Source organism: Gobius niger, assembly GCF_951799975.1.
Source record: "Gobius niger genome assembly, chromosome: 4".
Taxonomy (NCBI): domain Eukaryota; kingdom Metazoa; phylum Chordata; class Actinopteri; order Gobiiformes; family Gobiidae; genus Gobius; species Gobius niger.
The window spans coordinates 16,584,603-16,605,006 of NC_136855.1; the positions used below are offsets into that span (position 1 = coordinate 16,584,603).

The 20,404-nt window shown below is 43.7% G+C and overlaps 1 protein-coding gene across 15 annotated transcripts in view; it reads right to left on the reverse strand.

The window, feature by feature from the left end:
- baz2ba (bromodomain adjacent to zinc finger domain, 2Ba) overlaps positions 1-20,404 on the reverse strand; it is a gene marked incomplete at its 3' end in the record, with an annotated part of 77,656 nt that overhangs the window by 5,602 nt on the left and 51,650 nt on the right. For 4 of the 15 annotated variants that reach the window (XM_079555808.1, XM_079555810.1, XM_079555815.1 and 1 more), the window contains 25 exons: positions 20,033-20,226; positions 18,528-18,737; positions 16,044-16,619; positions 14,410-15,109; positions 13,972-14,235; positions 13,361-13,421; positions 13,167-13,275; positions 12,336-12,437; positions 11,574-11,796; positions 11,344-11,436; positions 10,695-10,756; positions 10,416-10,481; positions 9,707-9,772; positions 9,249-9,293; positions 8,955-8,987; positions 6,677-6,742; positions 6,205-6,345; positions 5,118-5,372; positions 4,328-4,551; positions 3,553-3,627; positions 2,889-3,117; positions 2,697-2,759; positions 2,132-2,276; positions 665-1,398; positions 115-361 (listed from right to left, as the gene is read on the reverse strand). In XM_079555808.1, coding sequence (XP_079411934.1) covers positions 115-361; positions 665-1,398; positions 2,132-2,276; positions 2,697-2,759; positions 2,889-3,117; positions 3,553-3,627; positions 4,328-4,551; positions 5,118-5,372; positions 6,205-6,345; positions 6,677-6,742; positions 8,955-8,987; positions 9,249-9,293; positions 9,707-9,772; positions 10,416-10,481; positions 10,695-10,756; positions 11,344-11,436; positions 11,574-11,796; positions 12,336-12,437; positions 13,167-13,275; positions 13,361-13,421; positions 13,972-14,235; positions 14,410-15,109; positions 16,044-16,619; positions 18,528-18,737; positions 20,033-20,226 — 4,983 coding nt within the window. The remainder of the gene's footprint in view (positions 1-114; positions 362-664; positions 1,399-2,131; positions 2,277-2,696; positions 2,760-2,888; positions 3,118-3,552; positions 3,628-4,327; positions 4,552-5,117; positions 5,373-6,204; positions 6,346-6,676; positions 6,743-8,954; positions 8,988-9,248; positions 9,294-9,706; positions 9,773-10,415; positions 10,482-10,694; positions 10,757-11,343; positions 11,437-11,573; positions 11,797-12,335; positions 12,438-13,166; positions 13,276-13,360; positions 13,422-13,971; positions 14,236-14,409; positions 15,110-16,043; positions 16,620-18,527; positions 18,738-20,032; positions 20,227-20,404) is intronic. The other 11 variants (XM_079555804.1, XM_079555809.1, XM_079555811.1 and 8 more) reach the window with 7 other exon arrangements.

Below are 20,404 nucleotides of genomic sequence, written 5' to 3' on the forward strand. Positions count from 1 at the left end.
ATCCCTAATCCAATTATCTTGGATTAGTCAGGCAAGTGAGATCTTCTCCAGCAGGTGCACTCTTCAATTAAAGTGCGCTTGGATATGGGCATTGATCACTGTTTTGGGGCGTACCTTCAGGGATGGGCCGGGGCGCGGGGTGGTCCGGAGACTTGGGCAGCTCCAGAGCAGGAGAGGGGATGGATGAGAGCTTTTCGATGCGGGGCACGGGCGACTCGCTCTTGCTGGAGACGCTGGCGGCCGTGGTGTTCTCCAGAGAGTGGGCGGGCATCGGGCTGGTGCACAGAGGCAGGCCAGGACTGAGCAAGCCGCTGGACCAGCTCCCGAAAGACAGGCCCAACAGAGAGGCACCTGGCTTTACCTGTAGAAAGAGAGCAGGACACCGGTGAATAAAAGGGGAAAATGACCCTGTGGAGACGAGGGATGTCACAATTCTAAACTTTTGAGTCATGATTATTGGTGTGAATCGTTTTAATATATATTCTAGGAGAGTATATTATATTCCCTCTCTGATTTGTTGCACGATAATCACAAAGGAGTGTATTTTTTGCAGCGTTATGCAATTATCATGCAAAAATTGATATGATAATTTAAAGCACTGCTGACTTCATGTGTTTCGGGGTGTGTGAATCTGTTGTGAGCTGTTATATCCGCGGTATTTCACCTGCAGAGCGGACAGGGGGTAGCTGAGGAGCCCGGCTGGGTGGTGGGGGCTGGCCGAAGCCGACGCAGCTGACGGAGTGAGGGGCAGCGCGGGGGACGGAGGCGGGGACTTGGGTCGCACCGGAGTAGAGGATGCCTGGGGGGACACTCGGGAAGCTCCGGGAGGGGGTGAGGCGAGAGAGGACATGTCACAGGGCGAGCGGGGCAGCAGGCTGAACCAGTGGCCGCTCCTCTCGGTGAGCACGCGCAGCAGCTGGTCGTTGGTCTGGAACTGGAGCTGGAGCGACGGGGAGGAAGAGGTCTGGGGGAGAGTGCTTTCGGAGGCGTCCCGGACGGAGGACGGAGGGGAAGTGTTCATAGTGTCGCTTTTCGTCACGGAGGGGGTTTCTGCTACGGAGGGCTCGGAGGAATTGTGCGTGGGTGTGGTTGGCGTTACCGTGGCGGCGAGGTGTCCCACAGGGCTGCCATTCTGACGGACACTCTCCTTGTCCTCCTCCTTCACGGAGTCTGTCCCGATGTGGTTATTACTGTCCCGCGGGAAGCACACCTTGGAAACGCTGCCTGGCTGCTGGTAATAGAGGGAGTTTGTCTTGTCCTCGCTGGCGTCCTCTTTCTGCGAGTCACTGTCTGTCAGCTTGTCCTCCTGCACCTCGATTTCCTGAGGCTCATCCTTGACTTTGACTTCCTCCGCCGCCCGTTTACGCCTCTGCCGCTCCTCCTCCAGTTCCTCTGGAGCTGCACAAAAAAAACAGTTTATCGTTATAGACAATCAATCGTCGCTTTGTAATGTGATCCGTAATTTTTGGGGGGGTTGGAGTTTGCAAAGTTGTGCTGGGTGATTCGAGTTTGCAGATGTAAGCTTAAATTAGCCTTTTGGGTGATGCGCAGAATTAAGATAAAGGAAAACATCCTCAGCATTTTTTATTCTGCCATAAACAGCTTGATAAGCACATTTTAGTTTGAACAAAAGTGATGATTTACAATATTTCTACCTTCTTACTCCAACACCACATTTGTTTCAATGATTTTGTCGCTTCGTTTCTCCATATACGTAAATGCTCGGAAAGCTGTATTTTATATGTAAAAAGCCACTCTAATCGCAAATCACAAGAGCCATCCATATCCATTTTAGGATTCTGGAAGTGTCTAAGCAATAATTATACTCTGCAATGAGACAAAACGTTATCAATCTGAATCATCAAGTCTACTAGTAGATTGTGTGCCGTTTGTTTTGGAGAATGAAGTAAGAATAACTGATGATTGTTAAGTAAAACAGTGCTGGAGAGGATTGAACTGAGGGCCCTTGTTCAGGAACCTTATTCGTAAAAGGTCTATTTATTTATTAATTAGATTAACAAGAGGAAGAATATAGTAATACATTTTTTGCCACATTGCCCAGCACTAAATGATATAAGAGGAAGAAAAAAAGCTTTAAAATACATTGTGTGATAGAAAATAAATAAAGTACCTTCTCCACTCTCCATGCCCTCGATGAAGACCCCTCCGCAGTGGGGCAGGACCCAGTACCTCCGGCGGTACCGATCCTGGCCGTACATCATGGCGCGCAGGGAGTGAGAGATCTCGAACAGCTTTCGTCTGATTTGGTGATGTTGCTGCAAAAACATGTGCACAAACAATATTACGGTTAATTACCACATGCAATGCTAATGAACCGATTTATTTAACTAATTAATCCCTTCATCAGAGACAGGCCTGTGCTAATGTATGTACCATGCAATTGATATGAATTTAGATAGGGCAATAAAACATTTGAAAGCCAAAGCGGTTTCAATTATTATATTTTTCAAAGATTATAATTGAATTAAGCCCCGTGTTAAAGGTTCAAGTGGTGGAACCCGCTCTTTGTTTCTCCTAATTGTATTGCAAGCACTACAGGATTAACTAACAATATGGAAAATAATGTGCTTCTGTGACTTATCAGAATCCCCAAAAGACCTTTTTTAAATCAATGTGTTTGTTCTTATTGTTTTATTTATTTCCCCATTTATATATTTTGAACCAGTTGGACAAACCTTGGCTAGTTTTTCGATTTGCTTTTCCAGCTCTTCCAAACTTGTGGCTTGGTCAACTTCATCCTGAAACGAGACGCAGTAAAACAGATGTTTTAAATAATGGCTTCACAACATGACACAATGATGGACACAATGGACAGACATAATGAAAATGTATCTGAGTGTTTGTAAATATCACACTGCACCCCTCACCTCGTCATAGACCTCTGTCTTTTTGACCTTCTTGATCTCTTCCTCCTCGTCCTCATCATCGTCGTCCGGCGGGTCGTCACTGTCCTCGTCTTCATCATCCTCATCGTCGCTGTCGGCCATTTTTCTCTTTCGCTTCGTGGCAGAGGATGGCGTGCCGACGGACTGGGTCTCCTCCACGCCCGCACCGCCCTCACGCTTCCCAGTGCGTTTGGCGTAGATCGCTCGCAGCCTGGGCAACGGAGGGACCACATTAGAGCAGCAAATACTGTCACGTGTTTCATTTTTCTCCATCATTATGAAATTGTTCAATATTTAGGATATATATTTCCTTTCAATTAGAAGTTAAGGCTCAATGTGTAGCGCCTAAGTTCTATTTTAAATCTTAAACGAAAATTAAGGATCTTCAAAAGAACATGCAATTCTATAAAATTCACAAAAGCACACTGCCAAAGGACACAATGAACGTCTGCAATTGCCAGGGCTGCTGTCGTTGAAACTGTAGCTAATGTTTCGTGTTTCAAAGTGTCCTATTGTGAGCTGAATGTTTCCTCAAACAGGATGTCTGAACTGAAACATCAAAGTGCACTCCCATTGTTCACAATACTGCACAATTTCACACAAATACCAGACATACCCAACCCAAAACAAAGACTCGGACACTTACTTCTTGAGTTTCCCCTCCATGATGATCTTGTCTTTCCGCACGTTTGCCATCTGATCCAAACCCTTGTCGATTTCACTGTAAAAAATGAAATGTAATTATCCAGCCACGTTTGCGCTGATACCCATTTCTGTGATGTTGGCAAAAAGTAAACACAAAATGAGATCACAGCTGATGCAAATTGACATGTATCCATAGCCAAAATAAGATGTTTGGGCTTCGTTGCCACACAGTGATGTTTAATTTTATTGAAAGCAACTGCAAATTACGGCTCCCTGCAGCAGAGTTATTGAGTCTTTCCCACCGCATCAATAAAACATACCATTACTGGCTAATGAATAACATGGGGTTAAGAGGCTTCATAACACATTCAGTACAAAAGCAGACGCTGATCACGTCGGCTATTAAACGTCTTTGTTTGATTTGGATGCAGATTTGGATGGGCACACATTATTCTTTGTGTAAAGCATGCGTGGAGTTGCTTTTTGTTCAAGCATTTCTAATCTGCTTATTCTTCCCTCTTGAGCTCAACCCTCACCTGCTGATGTCACAAAGACGTGGACTGGACTTGTTTTGATCATTTCAGAGAGCAAATCATGCATTGCCAATAGCTTGCAGCTGCTGTTTGTAGCTTTATTTAGACTTTCTCCACTCTCTCTTTCGAGCCAGTAGAGGATGATTCTAATATGTACATTGTTTGAAGATTTATAATGTGAACACTAAAGAGGGACCTTTCGAAGACAACCCATTAGAATAACATAGTCACCACTGCTCCCACCTGATGACCGCTTTGCTACAGGCCAGCTCGTTGGCGAGGAAGCCCAGGACGGAGGCTTTCTGCTCGGGCGTGTGGGCTTGAAAGGCCTTGGTCTTGAGGCTGAGGGCCAGAGGGGCCAGCTCCGTGTTGGCACAGTGGGCGACCATGTACATCTGCAGCACCTCCGACACATTGTCCCGGTTTATGCCCACATTGGTCAAGTGGTCTCCAAGCATCGTCTTTGTCTGAGAGAGGAGAACGGGTAAGAGGAGACAGTCATTTTCAAAATAAACCATGTTTTTTTTATATGTCACGAAGTGGAAATACCTGCATAACTGGTTTCATCTAGGAATCTACTGAAAGTTATACACCAAAAATGATCAACCCCTATGTAAAGGTTGAACCATGTGACTTTTCTTTTTTTCAAGATTATTTCTGCCATCAAGTGTAACAACAACCAAAACAAACAAGGCGCTGTCTCTAAATTTACCACGTTTTAATCAATTGCAAACACGGGAGTACGATACATTAATTCACAAAAACGATCTGCATGCAAGTTTGAGTTCTGTTAAAAAATAGTAATATGAAAACTTGATTAATCTAAGATAGTCACGTAATGGAAATAGCAATCTACACAGTATTGGATTTTCGTCTATAAATCATGCAAACTGTAAAATTGCAAGACTTCTTTGCTGCTTCTCACTCGCTAAACACTAAAGTTTGACACTGTAACATCCGACTTGTTAGGTCTAGCTAATTAACTGTACGCTACACTGACTTTGTACTTTTCTGCCTCCTGTTCAGCACTGACCTTTTGTCCAGGCGGCAAACCGGGATCACAGACAGCCAGAGACAGCAGTTTGACGAGCAAGTCCTGCACTTGGCCCATGCTGTCACCCACGTTGAGCAGCCCCTCCTGCAGCATGCTCAGAGTGGGGACATCGGAATTCAAGTCCAGCCCCAAAACCTTCCCGAACCCCCTGAGGAACTGCATCAGCATCAGGCAGTCGGACACGGCGCGGCCTGGGAGGATGAGGCCGGGGATCCGCAAGAACTCAGGCAGAGGCTGAGCAGGAAAAAAAACACACATTGTCGCATTAGAAGTGGACCAAAAAGTAGAATTTATAAAGCAAAACAAAGTATTCTCAGTCAGTGCAATTTTGTAAAAAGCATAGGTGTAATAAGCAAAAGCATCTGTCTATTTCTTTCTATTTTTGACTGTTCTGTACAGATGAAAAAATGCCCCGTACTGAATCAAACTGAACTGAGGAACTCATTCAGTAAAAATCCAGATATTTAGATTATGCAGTACTTATTTGAAACCACATGAGGGCGCACATATCCACATACAAATGCAGTAGATAAAATTGAACATGACAGGGAGTTTACCTGAGTGATGAGCCCATAAAATGGTTTAGTAATGAGAATGACACCATCCTCTTTCACAGCTACTTCTTTACACTACATGTGCGCCACATTGAGAATTTAAGTATTTTGTTCCAATTTCACATAGAACCTCTTTGATCTTATCTATTCAGTTTGTTGTAGATGACCACTCAGGCTAAATGTATTAAACTTCAGTAATCTAGGATGAGATATGATGTGCTTTGTAAATCACATCCTACAAAATATTGGAAGAATTTTTGTTTTCATACAAGTATCTCTTTTCATAACTATTTCACAGATCTGTGATCACATTTGACCAGATGCAATAATTACACACCCAGTGAGTCAGTTATCCAAGTGAAACCAGATCATTCTTGACAACTGCTTAGCAGTTCATGAGGCACAAAAGAATATAGTTAATTCGAGCTTAGTGGGTGCTCATTTTGAACAAACATTTACTTCTTTTTGTTCATTATTCAAAGCACTATTACAAAGTACCCGGTCAGTTGTACCTTGTGGTCAGAAAGACACATGTCTTCGTTTGGCTTCTTCAGCTCTCTGGCCAGCTCCTGCTCCAGCCTCCTCTGCTCCAGTTTACGCTCTTTGTTCAAGCGCTTCTCGTCCCTTTTCTCCTGCCGCAAGCGCTCTCGCTCCTGGAGAGTCCAACAGAGAAAGAAAAGTTGAGGCTGCATTAGCAAGTGAAGTGTGTGTGTGTGCTTATGCGTGTGTAAGAAAACAGACAGGAAGGTTTACTTGACTTTGCTGAGCACTGTTAGAATTCAGTCTAATGCTGTTGTGCATTCAAAGGAAAAGTGCTTCAGGGGCCAGAATCTTTTGACTTGGTAAGTGTGCAGAAAAAAAAATGAAGGGAGGGAGGGAGGGAGTGCGCGGGAAGAGAGAAAGCAGGAATCCATCTGGGGAATAATGACTTAGGCCCTTTTTACGGAGTGGACAGTGTGTGTCTGCTGTGTGCACATGGACTACCTCTGCTTTCTTGCGAGCCTCAACAGCTTTCATCAGCATTACGTGTTGCCGCCTCCTCTCTCTCTCCTAGAGTGGCACAGAAACACAGGCACATTAACCAGCACACTGTGGACATAAAGAAGCCAGCACTGACAAGATGTGCTAAATATCAACATACAGTACTTCACTATGATGCATTCAATAAACCAGGACCATACTTGAACAAAACACAGACTTCACATGTACGACTTTAACATGTGTGGTGGAAGCATAATAAGTGAAGAATACAGTAGTACGATGACAACCAAAAAGCAACACAGAGATGCGGTACAAAGTAGATGTGATGACAAGCTCAAAAAGAGAAGCAGCTGGAATCGGTGACGGCGCCTCGCAACTAAAGCTGACACAACAAAAGCAACAAAATACGGGTTGCCAGAAATCGTCTGATGTGCCACAGTGGGCGACGCAATCAAAATAATAATAAACACTATGGAATTAAGACTGCGCCGAGGCTTTGGTGTTTAGTTATGGGGGCGACAGGAAAGGCCTCAAATGCAACCTCTTCAGAGATTTTGCGGTTAGATATTAGCCTTGTAATTGGTGAGCACTAGACAAGCTTTGTTTTGCTTTTGTGCTCCATCCACAGTGCACTGCTAAAGGTTAAAAGAATCACTAGTGGCTGTCTATCGCTCTATTTGATCTCCTTAGGTTTGCCGCTCCTCTCTACTGGGCTGTTTCCCCCCGCTGTGATCCACCAAAAAGCTAGCGTCAGGGCTTGCCAAGGACATTTCCGACACATCGAGAGAAATAGGCCCTCTATTGGTTTGTCTCTGTGATAAACAACAATGAATTCCCAGCAGTTTCGATGTCCCCTTTCTAAAAATCCCCTAGATGATCCTCAATTAGTCCCTGACAAGTTTGACTAGTCTTTTTATTTATTAACTGCAACGGATCAAGCTAGTTGTGAGACAAAGAATGGCCTGTTTTTAGCGGCACAATTAGGTTGAACCGTTAATCACTGTAAACAAGAAAGGCAGGTCTTTTGTTTGTTTTTTACTGCGACTGTGTTGTTGAGTGAAAAGGCTACAAGCAGGACAGCCAGGCCAAAAAGTGCTACACAGAACCACGCTTGTCCCAATGGTGGAATTCATTTCACTATCGTTCAACGCTCTGTCAAAAGTTTACTTCCAAAAGTGTGTTTATTGTGCCTTTTAAACTCTTCTGTCTGAGAAGCGACCTCCACCATAGTAAGACAGCATGATGCTCCGTAGCAATTTTCATTGTTTTGTGCAAAGTACAGGGACAGTGAGAGAGGCCGGGGGCAGGTTAAAAGTCCAGCGCTGTGTGGACGGCAGAAACAGAGGCACGAATAGTCCGGGCCAAAGTCTCAGGCACACATGGGTAACGTAGTTTACTCCAATACAATAGTCAGACAATGTGTGATGAATGACACTCCCCCAGTGCACTGTAGCCTCGTTCCACCAAGCAGCACAGGTACAGATCAGTTCAGTGGGGCATAGGCCGGTAATGTGGCAGCAGAATCTATATGTGTCCAGACTGCTACATAAATAATGATCGCTAACCTTCTCTAAGGTCTTTCTTTATGATCAAAAACATACTATAGCCACTAACATTGCACAGATAAGTGCCATAACATAAAGTTATACATTTTCGAAACAAGATCAATTATTGCATTTCTAAACTGCTCTACAAGAACTTTGCACAATGTGGCTTTTTTTGTTACAAATAAAACATTATCTTGGCAAAACAATTTGTGACTAACAGAAAGTATAAATCAGACCCATGATTGCTAGAAGTTATTCATTTTGATTAAATTTCTACTCAATGTTTTTACCCCCAAGAGAGTTATTCTTGAGCAGATGGAGCAGTGTAAAAAAGCAGCAGGGAACACATACTTTGGGACACTCAGCACCCACTTTGAGAACAGACATATGCCACACCAGCCCAAACCATACCATACACCACTTGGTGGAAGCACGGCTCCTGAGACAGTGAGAGTGGATTGGCTAGCAGTATTTGCAATGCATTCTGAGTAGAGAGGGTTGAGGGTTGGGGGAGGGGACAGGAGCCTGGCCACAGTGACAGGGTCAGTCCTCCCTCAGGATGAGCAGATGGAGGCAGCATACTGACTCGTTTTCTCTTTTGTTGGTTTTGCTGGAAAGCCATGCAGAAGAATGTAGTATGACAGCAGCCAGTGCTACACTTAATGCATTGCTATGACAACCATAACACAACCAGTTACACGATGCAGGTGTTAGATGTACAAAAATAAACATACCCATACCATATCTAGTCTATGCCTCTCCAACTCCTGGTAGAAAGAGTTGGCAAAATATTATGGAACAGAAGTCAAATCCAATACCATAAAGCATGGCGTTAGCGATAAATCAAATCTGTGTACTGAATTGTTTTTATTTATATGTATTTAAGCACACACATCCCTGCATTTACCCCACAATCACTCACTCAAACACACTTGAGAGTCCCACTGAAGTCAGGCCTGACGTAAATGGTTTAATTTAGCCATAACTATAATGTTGAAGGGGCTGAGAGAGCTGTAGTGAATACCTACCTGATGTTTAAGGATCTCAGCCTGCTGCCTCCTTATTTCTTTCTCCTTGAAGGGAAGAAAGACAGCGATTACGGAAAATCAATATGCCCCCACAGCGCCAATATCATGAAAATCACCCCAGACTGATGGAATTTGAGCCCATTTTAAAAATTAAAGTACTGCTTTGAAGCTGCCATCAGTGGCTTCTAGAGTACAAACCAGCCATTCTCGGAAATGCTAAATAACCGGCTGTGTTATTTGAACATTTCCCCCCAAAAAATCACTAATGCAAACACTGAATTATTTTCTCCTATAAGGACATAGTTGTCAAGATTACAACATGTTTTCAAATGCGGAAGAAACGTGTTTAAAGGCACAAACAAGCATTTTACACGGGGTGTTTACAACCAAATATGCGATGTGTACCTGCACTGTAACGCTACAAACAAGTTTAAAGGATTTGTAGAATTGACAGATACCTTTATGCGTTTCTCAGCTTCTAATATTTTGGCATTGGCTGCTTCCTCCTTCTTCCTGCGTTTTGCCTGTGAATACAAATAACACGTCACATAAACAAACACAAATCAGTCTCTTTTTGAGTGAAAGCATTGTTTCACTCGAGCTAATTGTTCACAGTTTTCTGGCCTGGGCAAAGATTTCATGCCCCTGTATGCCAGTCAAATTTGTTAAACACGGCGTATGAATAATGTATCTCTTTAATACGTAATTGTGAAAATGTTGAAGCCTTCCGTTAAGAGTGGCTTGCCAACCGTGTCAACTCAAAATTGATTTAGTCCTGCTAAAACACTTTGAAGCTCTTGCAGTATAATTGTGTGTGTGCATCTGTGTGTTTGCGTGTGCGGCAAACAGCACCTTTTTCCCCCCGACCCACTTATGCTAAACTGTTACTGTTGTCTGATATAAAAAAAAAAAAAAAAGACTTTTCTGTCCAATTTAAATACGGTCTGAAGAGGCAGCAACAGCCATTTTAATATTCAACAGCCGTCAACCAAGACCAATTTAGCATTAGTTCCATGTGGAATTATGCCTAAGACGACGCAACTCCCTCCATTGCATGCCGCTGTTCAGTAATGAGCTTTAGGAAGATTAAAACACTATAGACTGAGGGCAGCAGCTATCCAGGAATGTTCTGCTTAATCAGAGGTACTCTTGGATCCCGTCCCGTACCTCCAAAATCTGCTGCGCCCTGAGTTCCTTCTCCATTCGAATCTGCTGAATTCGCTTGATCTTTTCCTGTAAATAAAACAAAAGCATGTGTTCTAATTTAGATAATGGTAAGAATCTTTTATAATACGACCCGCCAGATGCTATAGTTTAACTTTTTAATTCTGGTGAAGTGTGTCTGCATTATCATTCAGTGCATTCAGGGGCGCAGAGGGAGGGACTACATCTTTTGAGACCAAAAAGAAGAAAGAGGGAAAGGGATTTTTTTTTGGCGCTGCCCACCTGCTGCTTGAGGATCTTGATCTGCTCTTTCTGCTTCCTCCGCTCCTCAGCTGCCATGATCGCTACAAGAAGAAAGTCAATGTCAAATTGTTATCTGCAAAAAGCTACACGCTAAACTGCAAACAATACAAGCACACTTTACAGAGTTTTATCGACACCGGAGAGATACAAAATACAACATATACACAAACTATACAACATATAATAATATAAAACATCGTAACAACTGGAAACAAGAAAACCACCAGTATACAGGGAAAATGTGTATTTTATAGTTTTGATTTAAAAACAAAAACAAAATGGTACTCCTAAATTTGGCAAGTCTGTCTCTGGAGCTATGTATACGTTTTTATGTTTCATCTTGCACACAAAGAAAAAACAAAAAGGTGCATGCATAATGTTTGAGGTGTATATGAGAGAGAGAGATTAGAGCTGAGGGAAGATTAAAGCTAGTGCTTTCAAGTGATTTCTATAAACATGGACATACATACAAAGACTATATTAGAGGCGGCAGTGGCCCAGAGGCAATGCGGGTCTTTATATTACGCCTATTTAGATGAAAGCAAACCTGAAGACGGACTATATGAAAGACAAAAGCTACAGACCTTATAGACTTCTGCAAGTTAAAAGCAGAGAAGATTTAGTTTACCTTGCTGTTTCCGAGCTTCTTTGGCTGCACGCGCCATTGCTTGCTTTTCCAGTTTTCTCATCAGTTTCATCTGGGCAGCTTGTCTGGCTATTTCTGCACACAGCAGGAAGATTTGCATTGTCAGTGGGAAATGTACAGAGAACTCTAAATGCTTCCCAGAACAGAGTATCCACAGTATTCAAGTAAACGTATTGAAGGAGTCTATTCACGGTGTTATTCTTTATGCTCACCTTGTGCCTCTAGTTTGCGTAAAAGCTTGACTTCACTCGGACTGGGTCCCTCCGGTACTAATGGGTCGCCCACATTCGGGGGTCGGCCCTTTCTTCGTCTTTGACCTTTGGCACCGTCTAGTCCTAACTGACGCTCATTGCTTGGAGGTCGTCCCCGCCGACCCTCCATCGCCAAAATACGAGGAATTACCTCATCTTCCTTCAATAGGCTCCACTGTAATCCCTGCAGAAACACGGAAACCACACTGCAGCGTGAAACTGAACAAATTATGACTTCAAAATACACCTGAATCAGCAACATACAGTTATTAACTATAAACTTCAAACTGTATTCTAAATGTGTGCATTTTACATTAATCTGGTAAATCAAGTAAAGTCTAACAAGGACACAGATACAGATAATATGTGGAAGCTCCAAGATAGTGATTACAATGTGGTAAACAATAATAATGTAGATAATTTATGACAGTCACCCTGTCCTTGTAGGGCCTTAGAACACAGTGTTTGATGATCAAATTACTGTGCAGGAACACAATGCATGTACTATTCTTTTGTTCATGGTATACTGTATATCAGGTGGTCACCTGTGGAAGTAACATCTTATTATGACATGTTTTCATGCACAGTGAGAGGTCTATGGACTAAAGCTACTTAGGGCTTTGGCTCTGGCCCTGCCCGACAGTGACTGCTGCATGGAGCTTTGCCTGCCTCTAGATGAAAAGATGAACAGGGATCAGGGAGAGAGAGATGAAAGGCAGTCACCTGCGGTCCTTCTCTGGCTTCATAGAAGTCACCAACCCTTATCTTTGCACTGAAGCTAAAATTATCGCGCGTGATGTCTCTTATTCCATTTCTGGATAGATACTAAGAAGAGAAAATAATATTGGCGTTGGTTGAGGCAAGAAAAATGGTGAATTTAGCGACATTGAAAAGCAACTTGGAGGCACTAGACTGGAGAACGTTACAGTGTATAGCTGTGCAGTGCGACTAATGATTATAAAAGCCAAGGGACAAAAAGAGCAAAAGCTCTCAGGAGAAAAACGGTTTTGACCTTGGGGTGCACAATTCAGGCCCTCTGCTATTTATCTGTGGCCACGCTCAGCTTTTACTGCCTACTTAAGACTAACAGTGAGTGGCTGTCAGTGGCTGGACTCTTGTCAGTTTGTTCTCTACTTTCAAAGACAGACTTAGCGTTTGATATTGTTTAGATTCATATAAATTGTGTTTATATATTTTTAAGGGAACCAAAGTTGTGCATCCCAACATGGACCATTAATCACACTGTGGAAAGGGATTGAAAACAGTGGCTTAAAGTGAATTTATAATGATCTCTACTACCACAGAAAGAGGGATGGACAGAGGGCTGGAGCGCAGCAGGGAAGAGCACACAGATAATCCACAAACCCAGATACATGAGCATTTGTTTGTGCAAAGTAGAAGAGCTGCCATTACATTTACAAAGAAACAAACCGCCCCCTTGATGCAATTGTCTTTCCAGCCCACACTTTTAGGAGGAAACAGCCTTTCTAGTTTGCTTTAAACATTTGCCTCATGTATCTTTGATTACAAACTCCACTGCAGCGTCTCAAGTACCTTCATCACATCTGGGTACTGCCGCAGCTTCTTCCCACAAGGACCATAGTAGGCCACCTCTCCCTGTGGACGCCCTGCCACTGATTTGATTCTCGTTTCTCTCCTCCATCTGTGTGCCGTAAAAATAATCACGCATCAGGAATAATTAATGTAAAAAGAATCTGCCGCATGATACAAATGTGTTTCTTACTTACCCCAACTCCAAAGGCAGCATCAAGTCCTTCTCATTCATAGCCCGCTTCTTTTTGACTAAACCTGAGAAGATGATAATGTACACATTTATTAACCTTCAGTGCTTTTCTTGTTTTGTTTACATAGTAATACAATGTGCTGCAACTGCTTTAAAAGCAAAACTAAACAAACCAAATGATATGAAATTTTCTTTGCTTCCTGTTAAAATGATTAGATGTAATGAATCTTTTATTCTTCCAAACACGTGTGTATTTAACAACAGAAAATATAAGGACTAAAATGTAAATAGCAGAGTAATGAATAAATTAAATGGAGCAAAATGTCCCCTGTTTTTCTGGCGAGTCAAAATGAAGGACCCAACATTCCTGGCAGCTCCACATATGTCCTCTTTCCTCTGATCTGTGTAATCTCTCATTGCACAGGAAGGCGGAAATTAACCTTGTGGCTGTGCCAAACAAGTTGTCAGAGCTATGAGCATGCCCCTACAGGACTTCTGCTTAGGCCACAATAGTCTAAAGTGCAACTCTGAAACCCTCCTTTAACATACAACAGCTTTCTGTCCTACTGCAGTGGTGAGCAGCAAATGCCTTGTTTTCTGTATTTGGTGCGTTACCTAATGGAGAAGCCAGGCTGTAGGAGGAGCCCGGGGAGCTGTGATAGGCCAAGGCACTGGAGCTGGAGACGATAGCGGGACTCTTGATGACCTGCAGGTTGAGAGGGGAGCAGCTGGTGGCTGTGTGATTGGTTGAGGTGTTCAGTAGTTCTGCGCCTTTGGTGAGTCGGCGGGACAAGGACTCTTTTTTGGACAATCCAGACTGCAGCTTCAAATCCTTTGATTTCTTTCCAGAGATGTCACTGTCAGAGTTACTGTCAGACTCTGAAACAAAAGAGTGATGATAAAACGGCTGTGTAAACTGACAGCAGTAGGAACTGTACTTGAAAATTCCATGGTGGTGTTCAAAGACTAAATACTTTATTGTATACAAAATCTGTAAAGTGGTATTTCACTCCACTACTTTATATACAACTTACTGCTAATATTAAGACTAACCGGACAAACTGTCGTCTGAGTCCTCCTCATCTTCCTCCTCCAGATCATCATCCTCGTCATCATCGTCGTCTCCAGAGTCGTCTGATTCTTTGTTGGCGGGGAGTCCCGCTGTGGGGTTACATGTCCCTGGGAGACCCATTCCCGGTATTCCTACTCCTGGGATACTGACTCCAGGAATCCCAATGCCAGACTCTCCTCCACGAAACAAATCCACAAGAGACTGGACCAAGTGGTTCTGGGGCAAGCCCTTCCAGGCGGCTAAAGCGTCCGCTTGTGCCTGCCCCAGCCCCAGGCCATGTCCCTTACCCAGAATGCTTTTGCTCTTTCTGGACCCATGGCCTGTGGCATGGGGTGAGGTAGTGGGGGGCTGTGAGTGGGTCCTGCTGGCCCCTGTGCTCAGATTGACAGGCATAGACCCACTGTCAGAGTCACATTGAGGTGACTTCCCTCTGGGGGCGGAGTCTTTGCGTGGTTTGGTGATGAGGGCCAGAGGTGCGTCCTGAGTGGTGCTTTGGATGACTCCGTTTGGGTGATGGGGTTCGGGGAGCCCCAGCAGGGCACTAGAGAGGAACAGGTTGGAGTGATTGTTCTGGGGAGCAGGCACGGGAGGCAGTGGAGACAGAGAAGTCCTCTTGGGAGACTTGGGTCCCGTTTGCTTTTTAAGCTCAGGCGGGAACAACTGCCCCTGGGAGCCGAGAGTCTGGGAAAAGAGAAGAAAAATAGCATTGAATGGGGGGAAATCTAGGAGAAGGGAGGGAGGCAGCTCAGCGAACAAAAAAGGTTAGGGAAAATGAGAATAGAAATAGGACAAAGTGCTCTAGCTGTCAGTTTGCATCACCGTTGATTGTTTGAGCAGGTGACAAAACTACAATGCTTTACACTGGTACAGTTAACTGTGTCTAAGCTGCGTTTTGAGAAACAAAGAAAACATAAACGCAATAACCAAAGGCATTGTGCTCAGGCAAGCTCTTGAAGCACACACTGCACGCCTCTCTGAAATTGTAATTACTGTCTGCACTTGTGAATGGCTCCATCAACATTAGAATCATGCAGATGGACATGTTTGCCTTGAACACTGATGGCAAGTTCAGTTCGATCTGTATTTAAGCACAGACAGGTCACACTTTAACGTTGCACTTTCTACTGGATGTGATGTGGAGTGAAACAAATCAATTTCACAGACCATGAGATACAGTAACAGTACTGAAACCACAGGGGGAATTCAGCCCATTGTAAACTTCTCCATACTTGTGAAACTGAAAAGGGGAAATGATTTTGACAGAATAAAACTGCGTCTCCTGAACCGTTTTGCCTGCTGGTTGTCCTCCTGTCGAACATGTTTTCAAGCAGCAAAAGATCTATAGGTGGACCATGTAAATACACAGAGCAAATATTTAAGCTACATTATATCAGAAAGAAGCTGCACAAATGAGAGTAACTGGAAGGCCTCTATACAAGCCTGAGAAGATGAAACACAAGTAAAATGCTAGAACCCACTGCAGATCACTGTCATCCGGTAATGGTGGATGTAGACCAGTGACTAATGCAGTGAAAGGTTGAAGTACATGGGCAAAGGACAAGCGTTTTCATGGTATTTTCGAAGCGAATGAATCCTAAAAGCAGTCTCTCCTCACCTGCTTGAGCCTGAACTCATTGATTTGCGCCAGTGAAGCCTCCAGCAGCTTCCTCTTGCTGGGCTTGCCTCCCGCCGTGTGCTGGCTTGGCTTCAGCGTCCGCTTCTGGGAGCCTGTTACCGGCGAGGTCAAAGCAAAAGGTTTCGGGGAGGTGCACAGTGGGAGTGCGGAGCGCGGGGGAGACGGGACGGACAGCGGCTTGGGGGACGAGCACAGCGACAGGGGCAGGTGCTGGGGGGACGACGAGGGCAGCAGTTTGGGCGGTTTGGGGGAGATGGTGCTGGACCGGGCCTTGGGGGACGTGGTGAGGGCGATCGGGGAGGAGGAAGGCGAAGACTCCCTGTGCGTGACCAAGGCCATGGGCTTGGTGTTGGCTGCCAAACCTGTGGACTGGATGACACTGAAGTGCTGGTCTGTGCGCGGCCTGGAGTTGTGCAGGGCCAGCGGTGCGGGAGGTGACACAGAGCGGGACAAGGGCACCAGGGTCGGGTGCGTGGATGAGGCCTTGTGGGCTTTGAGCTCTGCAGAGGAGAGGGATCTATCTGTCTTTGCGCTGCCGCTGTTAAGTGTTAAAACCTGCGGAAAAAATTAACACATTGTGAGAAAACATGCTGTCGGCCATGATAATTTATTCTAATTTGTTGTAATATTTTGGTGCAGGGCATGATGGTACTAGGCAGCCGGCCACTGGAGTGCTCTGTGTGGCTAAAGGCCTGCTAGCTTTGCACTGTCCACACAGGCTTCTTATGTAGCCACAGGTTGTATGAGTGTGCACAACAGTTTTGCTTGTAAACAAGATGATAAAATGCTCCCTGTGCAATTTCTTTTGTAGCATCAGAACAGAACTGGCAGTTTCAGCAGCAGCAAAATCTCACATTATTAAAAAAAACTATAATAAACTATAAGCACCAAGATATGATGTTAATTATATGATATTTCTATACACCACGTTCCAAATTATTATGCAAATGACATTTTTCTCTGATTTTCTAAACTGTCAACTCAAATGAGAGTCAGCATAATTGTCAAGTCTTTAAGTGAATTTGTAGCATTAGAAGGTCATATTTACGGAAATCAAAAGCTATTTCAATCAAAAAAATCTTAACAGGTCAACTTATATTTTAACATAGGAGCCCTTCTTTGATAGCAGCTTCAAAACTCTTTAATCCATTAAACTTGTGAGTTTTTGGACAGTTTCTGCTTTGATTTGTTTGCAAGATGTCAGAATAGCCTCCAAGAGCTGCTGTTTGGATGAAAACTGCCTCACACCCTCATAGATGTTGCTTGTTGATGCTTCAAAGGTTCTCAATAGGGTTGCGGTCAGGGGAGGATGGGGTCCACATCAGTTTCCACATGAGTTTCTCTCCTTTTATGTCCAGTGATGCAGAGGTATTCTTTACAGCATGACACGGTGCGTTGTCTTGCATGAAGATGATTTTGTTACGGAAAGCACGGCTCTTCTTTTTGTACCATAGAAGACAGTGGTCAGTCAGAAAGTCCACATATTTTTCAGAAATCATTTTCACACCTTCAGGGATCCTTAAGGGGCCGACCAGCTCTCTCCCCATGATTCCAGGCCAAAACATGACTCCGCCCCCTCCTTACTGACGTCACAGCCTTGTTGGGACATTGTGGCCATTCACCAACCATCCACTTCTCCATCCATCTGACCATCCAGGGTTACACGGCCTCATCAGTGAACAAGACTGTTTGAAAATGAGTCTTCATGTATTTCTGAGCCACTGCAGCAGTTTCTGTTCTTGAGCATTCAATTAACCGTTTAGGGGAGGCCCGGATAGAAGGTTTATGCACAACTGCAGCCTCTGGAGGGTCCTACACCTTGATGTTCGGGAGACTCCAGAGGCACCAGCAGTTTCAAATACCTGTCTGCTGCTTTGTAGCAGCTGTTCTATTAATCTGAAGTAATTGTCAGGCTGAAACCGTCCATATTGTGCCTTTATCTGCACAAACCCGTGTGGGCTCTGAATCAGCCACAAATCTATTATCAGTACGATGATAAAGCTTAATCTTTCATGAAATATCGAAGGTTTTCACACCTAGACTAAGGCATTCAACTATTTCACCCTTTTCATCAGCAGAGAGACCCTTTTTCTTTCCCATATTGCTTGAAAATGATGGTCTGCTTAATAATGTGGAACATCCTTTTTCAGTATTTTTTCCCTTAACTAGGCTTAACCTGACAACTCCCAGGTCTCTGAGATTGATGTCAGTGATTTTTTTTAAACCTTTTTGACACTGAAATACAATTTGCATAATAATTTGGAACGCGGTGTATATTACTTACACAAGGAGTTTCTGTGATTACATCAGAGAACCTGAAATCTGTGGTTTATTAGAACTTCTCCAATGGTGCAAATAAGGTTCTCAGAGTGAAACAACACTGCGATATAGCAAGCAAAGCGACAGGTCAACACACCCTGACAAAACAGCCACATGTGTCAAGAAGTAAGAATATCATCTTACTTTTGATTTCTTCTTCGCTCGTTTGTCGGAGTCCAACAGTTCACTCGATTTGTCCTCGTCCTCTTCATCCTCCTCATCGTCGTCGTCATCGTCGTCCTCCGGCAGGTCCTCCAGGTCGCTGCTGAGGGACCCGTCGCTCGAACTGTCCGACGAGGAGCCCGATTCGCTGTGGCTGGCTGTGGAGCCGTCTGTGGGCTTCTTGCGCACCTTCTGAATCGAGACGAGACAACACCACTTAAAACACAGCTCCTAAGTAATGGTGCCTTATTTCTATTGCAGAGCCAGTTACTTTAGCGTCAGTTTTACTAATGATGTTCGTAATGCAGTTAAATTTTAGCCATGATTCAGTTCAGTTGAGTTCAGTTTGAAAAAAAAAACAAGTTGCTTATGATTTCAGTTAAAATGTAACAGAATGCACTGTGTTCAAATGGTTTAAAGTGCGACACATTAGACATAATATTTGCTAAAACATAGTGGACACCGACAGGATGTGACATATAAGAAGCTAAAACATGAAATTAAAAAATAAATGTAAAACTGTTGCCATGCCAACCTTGTTAAGTCAATGGGTAATGTGTCAAACTGCTATGGAACTACCTTGAGCTATGTCACTTCCTGTCAGCAGCTTAAAGGAATAGGCCACCATTTTTCCACACTGAGATATGTTCTTACCTGAGCTTAGACGAGCTGATGCACCTGTCTGGTCTTTACACGTGCGCTCAGTCACGCAAAAACACTGAACATGTTGTTAGCATTTAGCTTCTCTTTCTCTCCGCTATGGGGCCAAACGGGGGTGAAATAACTAGACTTGGATCGGGTAAACGCTCACATAACCGTATTTAAAAAGGGAAACGGTGGAAGAGCTTGGTCGTTTCTAACTTTTCACCCCTGTTTGGCCCCATAGAAGAGAGGAAGAGAAGCTAAATGCTGGCTACATGTTCAGTGTTCTTGCGTGACTGAGCGCATGCATAAAGACCAGACAGGTGCTCGTCTAAGCTCAGGTAAGAACATATCTCAGTATGCAAAAACGGTAGCCTATTCCTCTAAAAATTCAAATAAAAATAATTTCTGCGCAACATTTTTTCATTACAATTGCTGCTTCACTGAAATAAAATAATAATTATGCAACTGATGAACTTGCAACTGATGTTATCCATCCAAATAAGTCATAAAGCATTAAAACCTGTCATATGATGCACTTTAAGTCAGATAGTGTAATTATTGAATATCACACTTTTCTCTTCTATCAGGCAGCCCTAGTACAAAGTATATCAGTCTGTAGTTTGTTCACTCTTTCATGGTGAAACTTACAACTTGAAACCATTTATTTATAGGATTATAGTAGGGCTTTTCCCAGTGTGGCACAGAAAACCTGCCGCTCACATTTGACATTAAAAAACATCACAGTGATGGAAATGATGGACACCTTTTTCACACAATAAAACTCATTTAACCATCATATTAAAAATGAAGAAAGAAAAGTAATGCACTGCCCCGGCGCTCACCTTTTCTTTATTTTTATGCGTCTTCTCAGCCAATCCTGCTGGCTTGTTTGACGGGCTGCTACGATGACTGTTTGGGGTCTCTGAATTCCTGGTTGGTTTGGCAGAGGTTTGAACCGGTGCAGGACTCGGAGAAAAGCTCCCGGACTGCGTGGAAGGAGGATAGACCACGCTGCCGTTGACTGCCCCGTTCACTCCTGGAAACACACAAGCACTTTGTTATTCAGCTCCTCAGTGAGTCTTACAAGATAATGAAATATCCAACTAACAGCTAATAACTGCAAAGGGCCTATAAAAATATTGATTTATACCCTTATCTCATCGAACATGCTGGCAAAGCACAAGCCCAACACGAGTGGTTTACATAATAGAAGA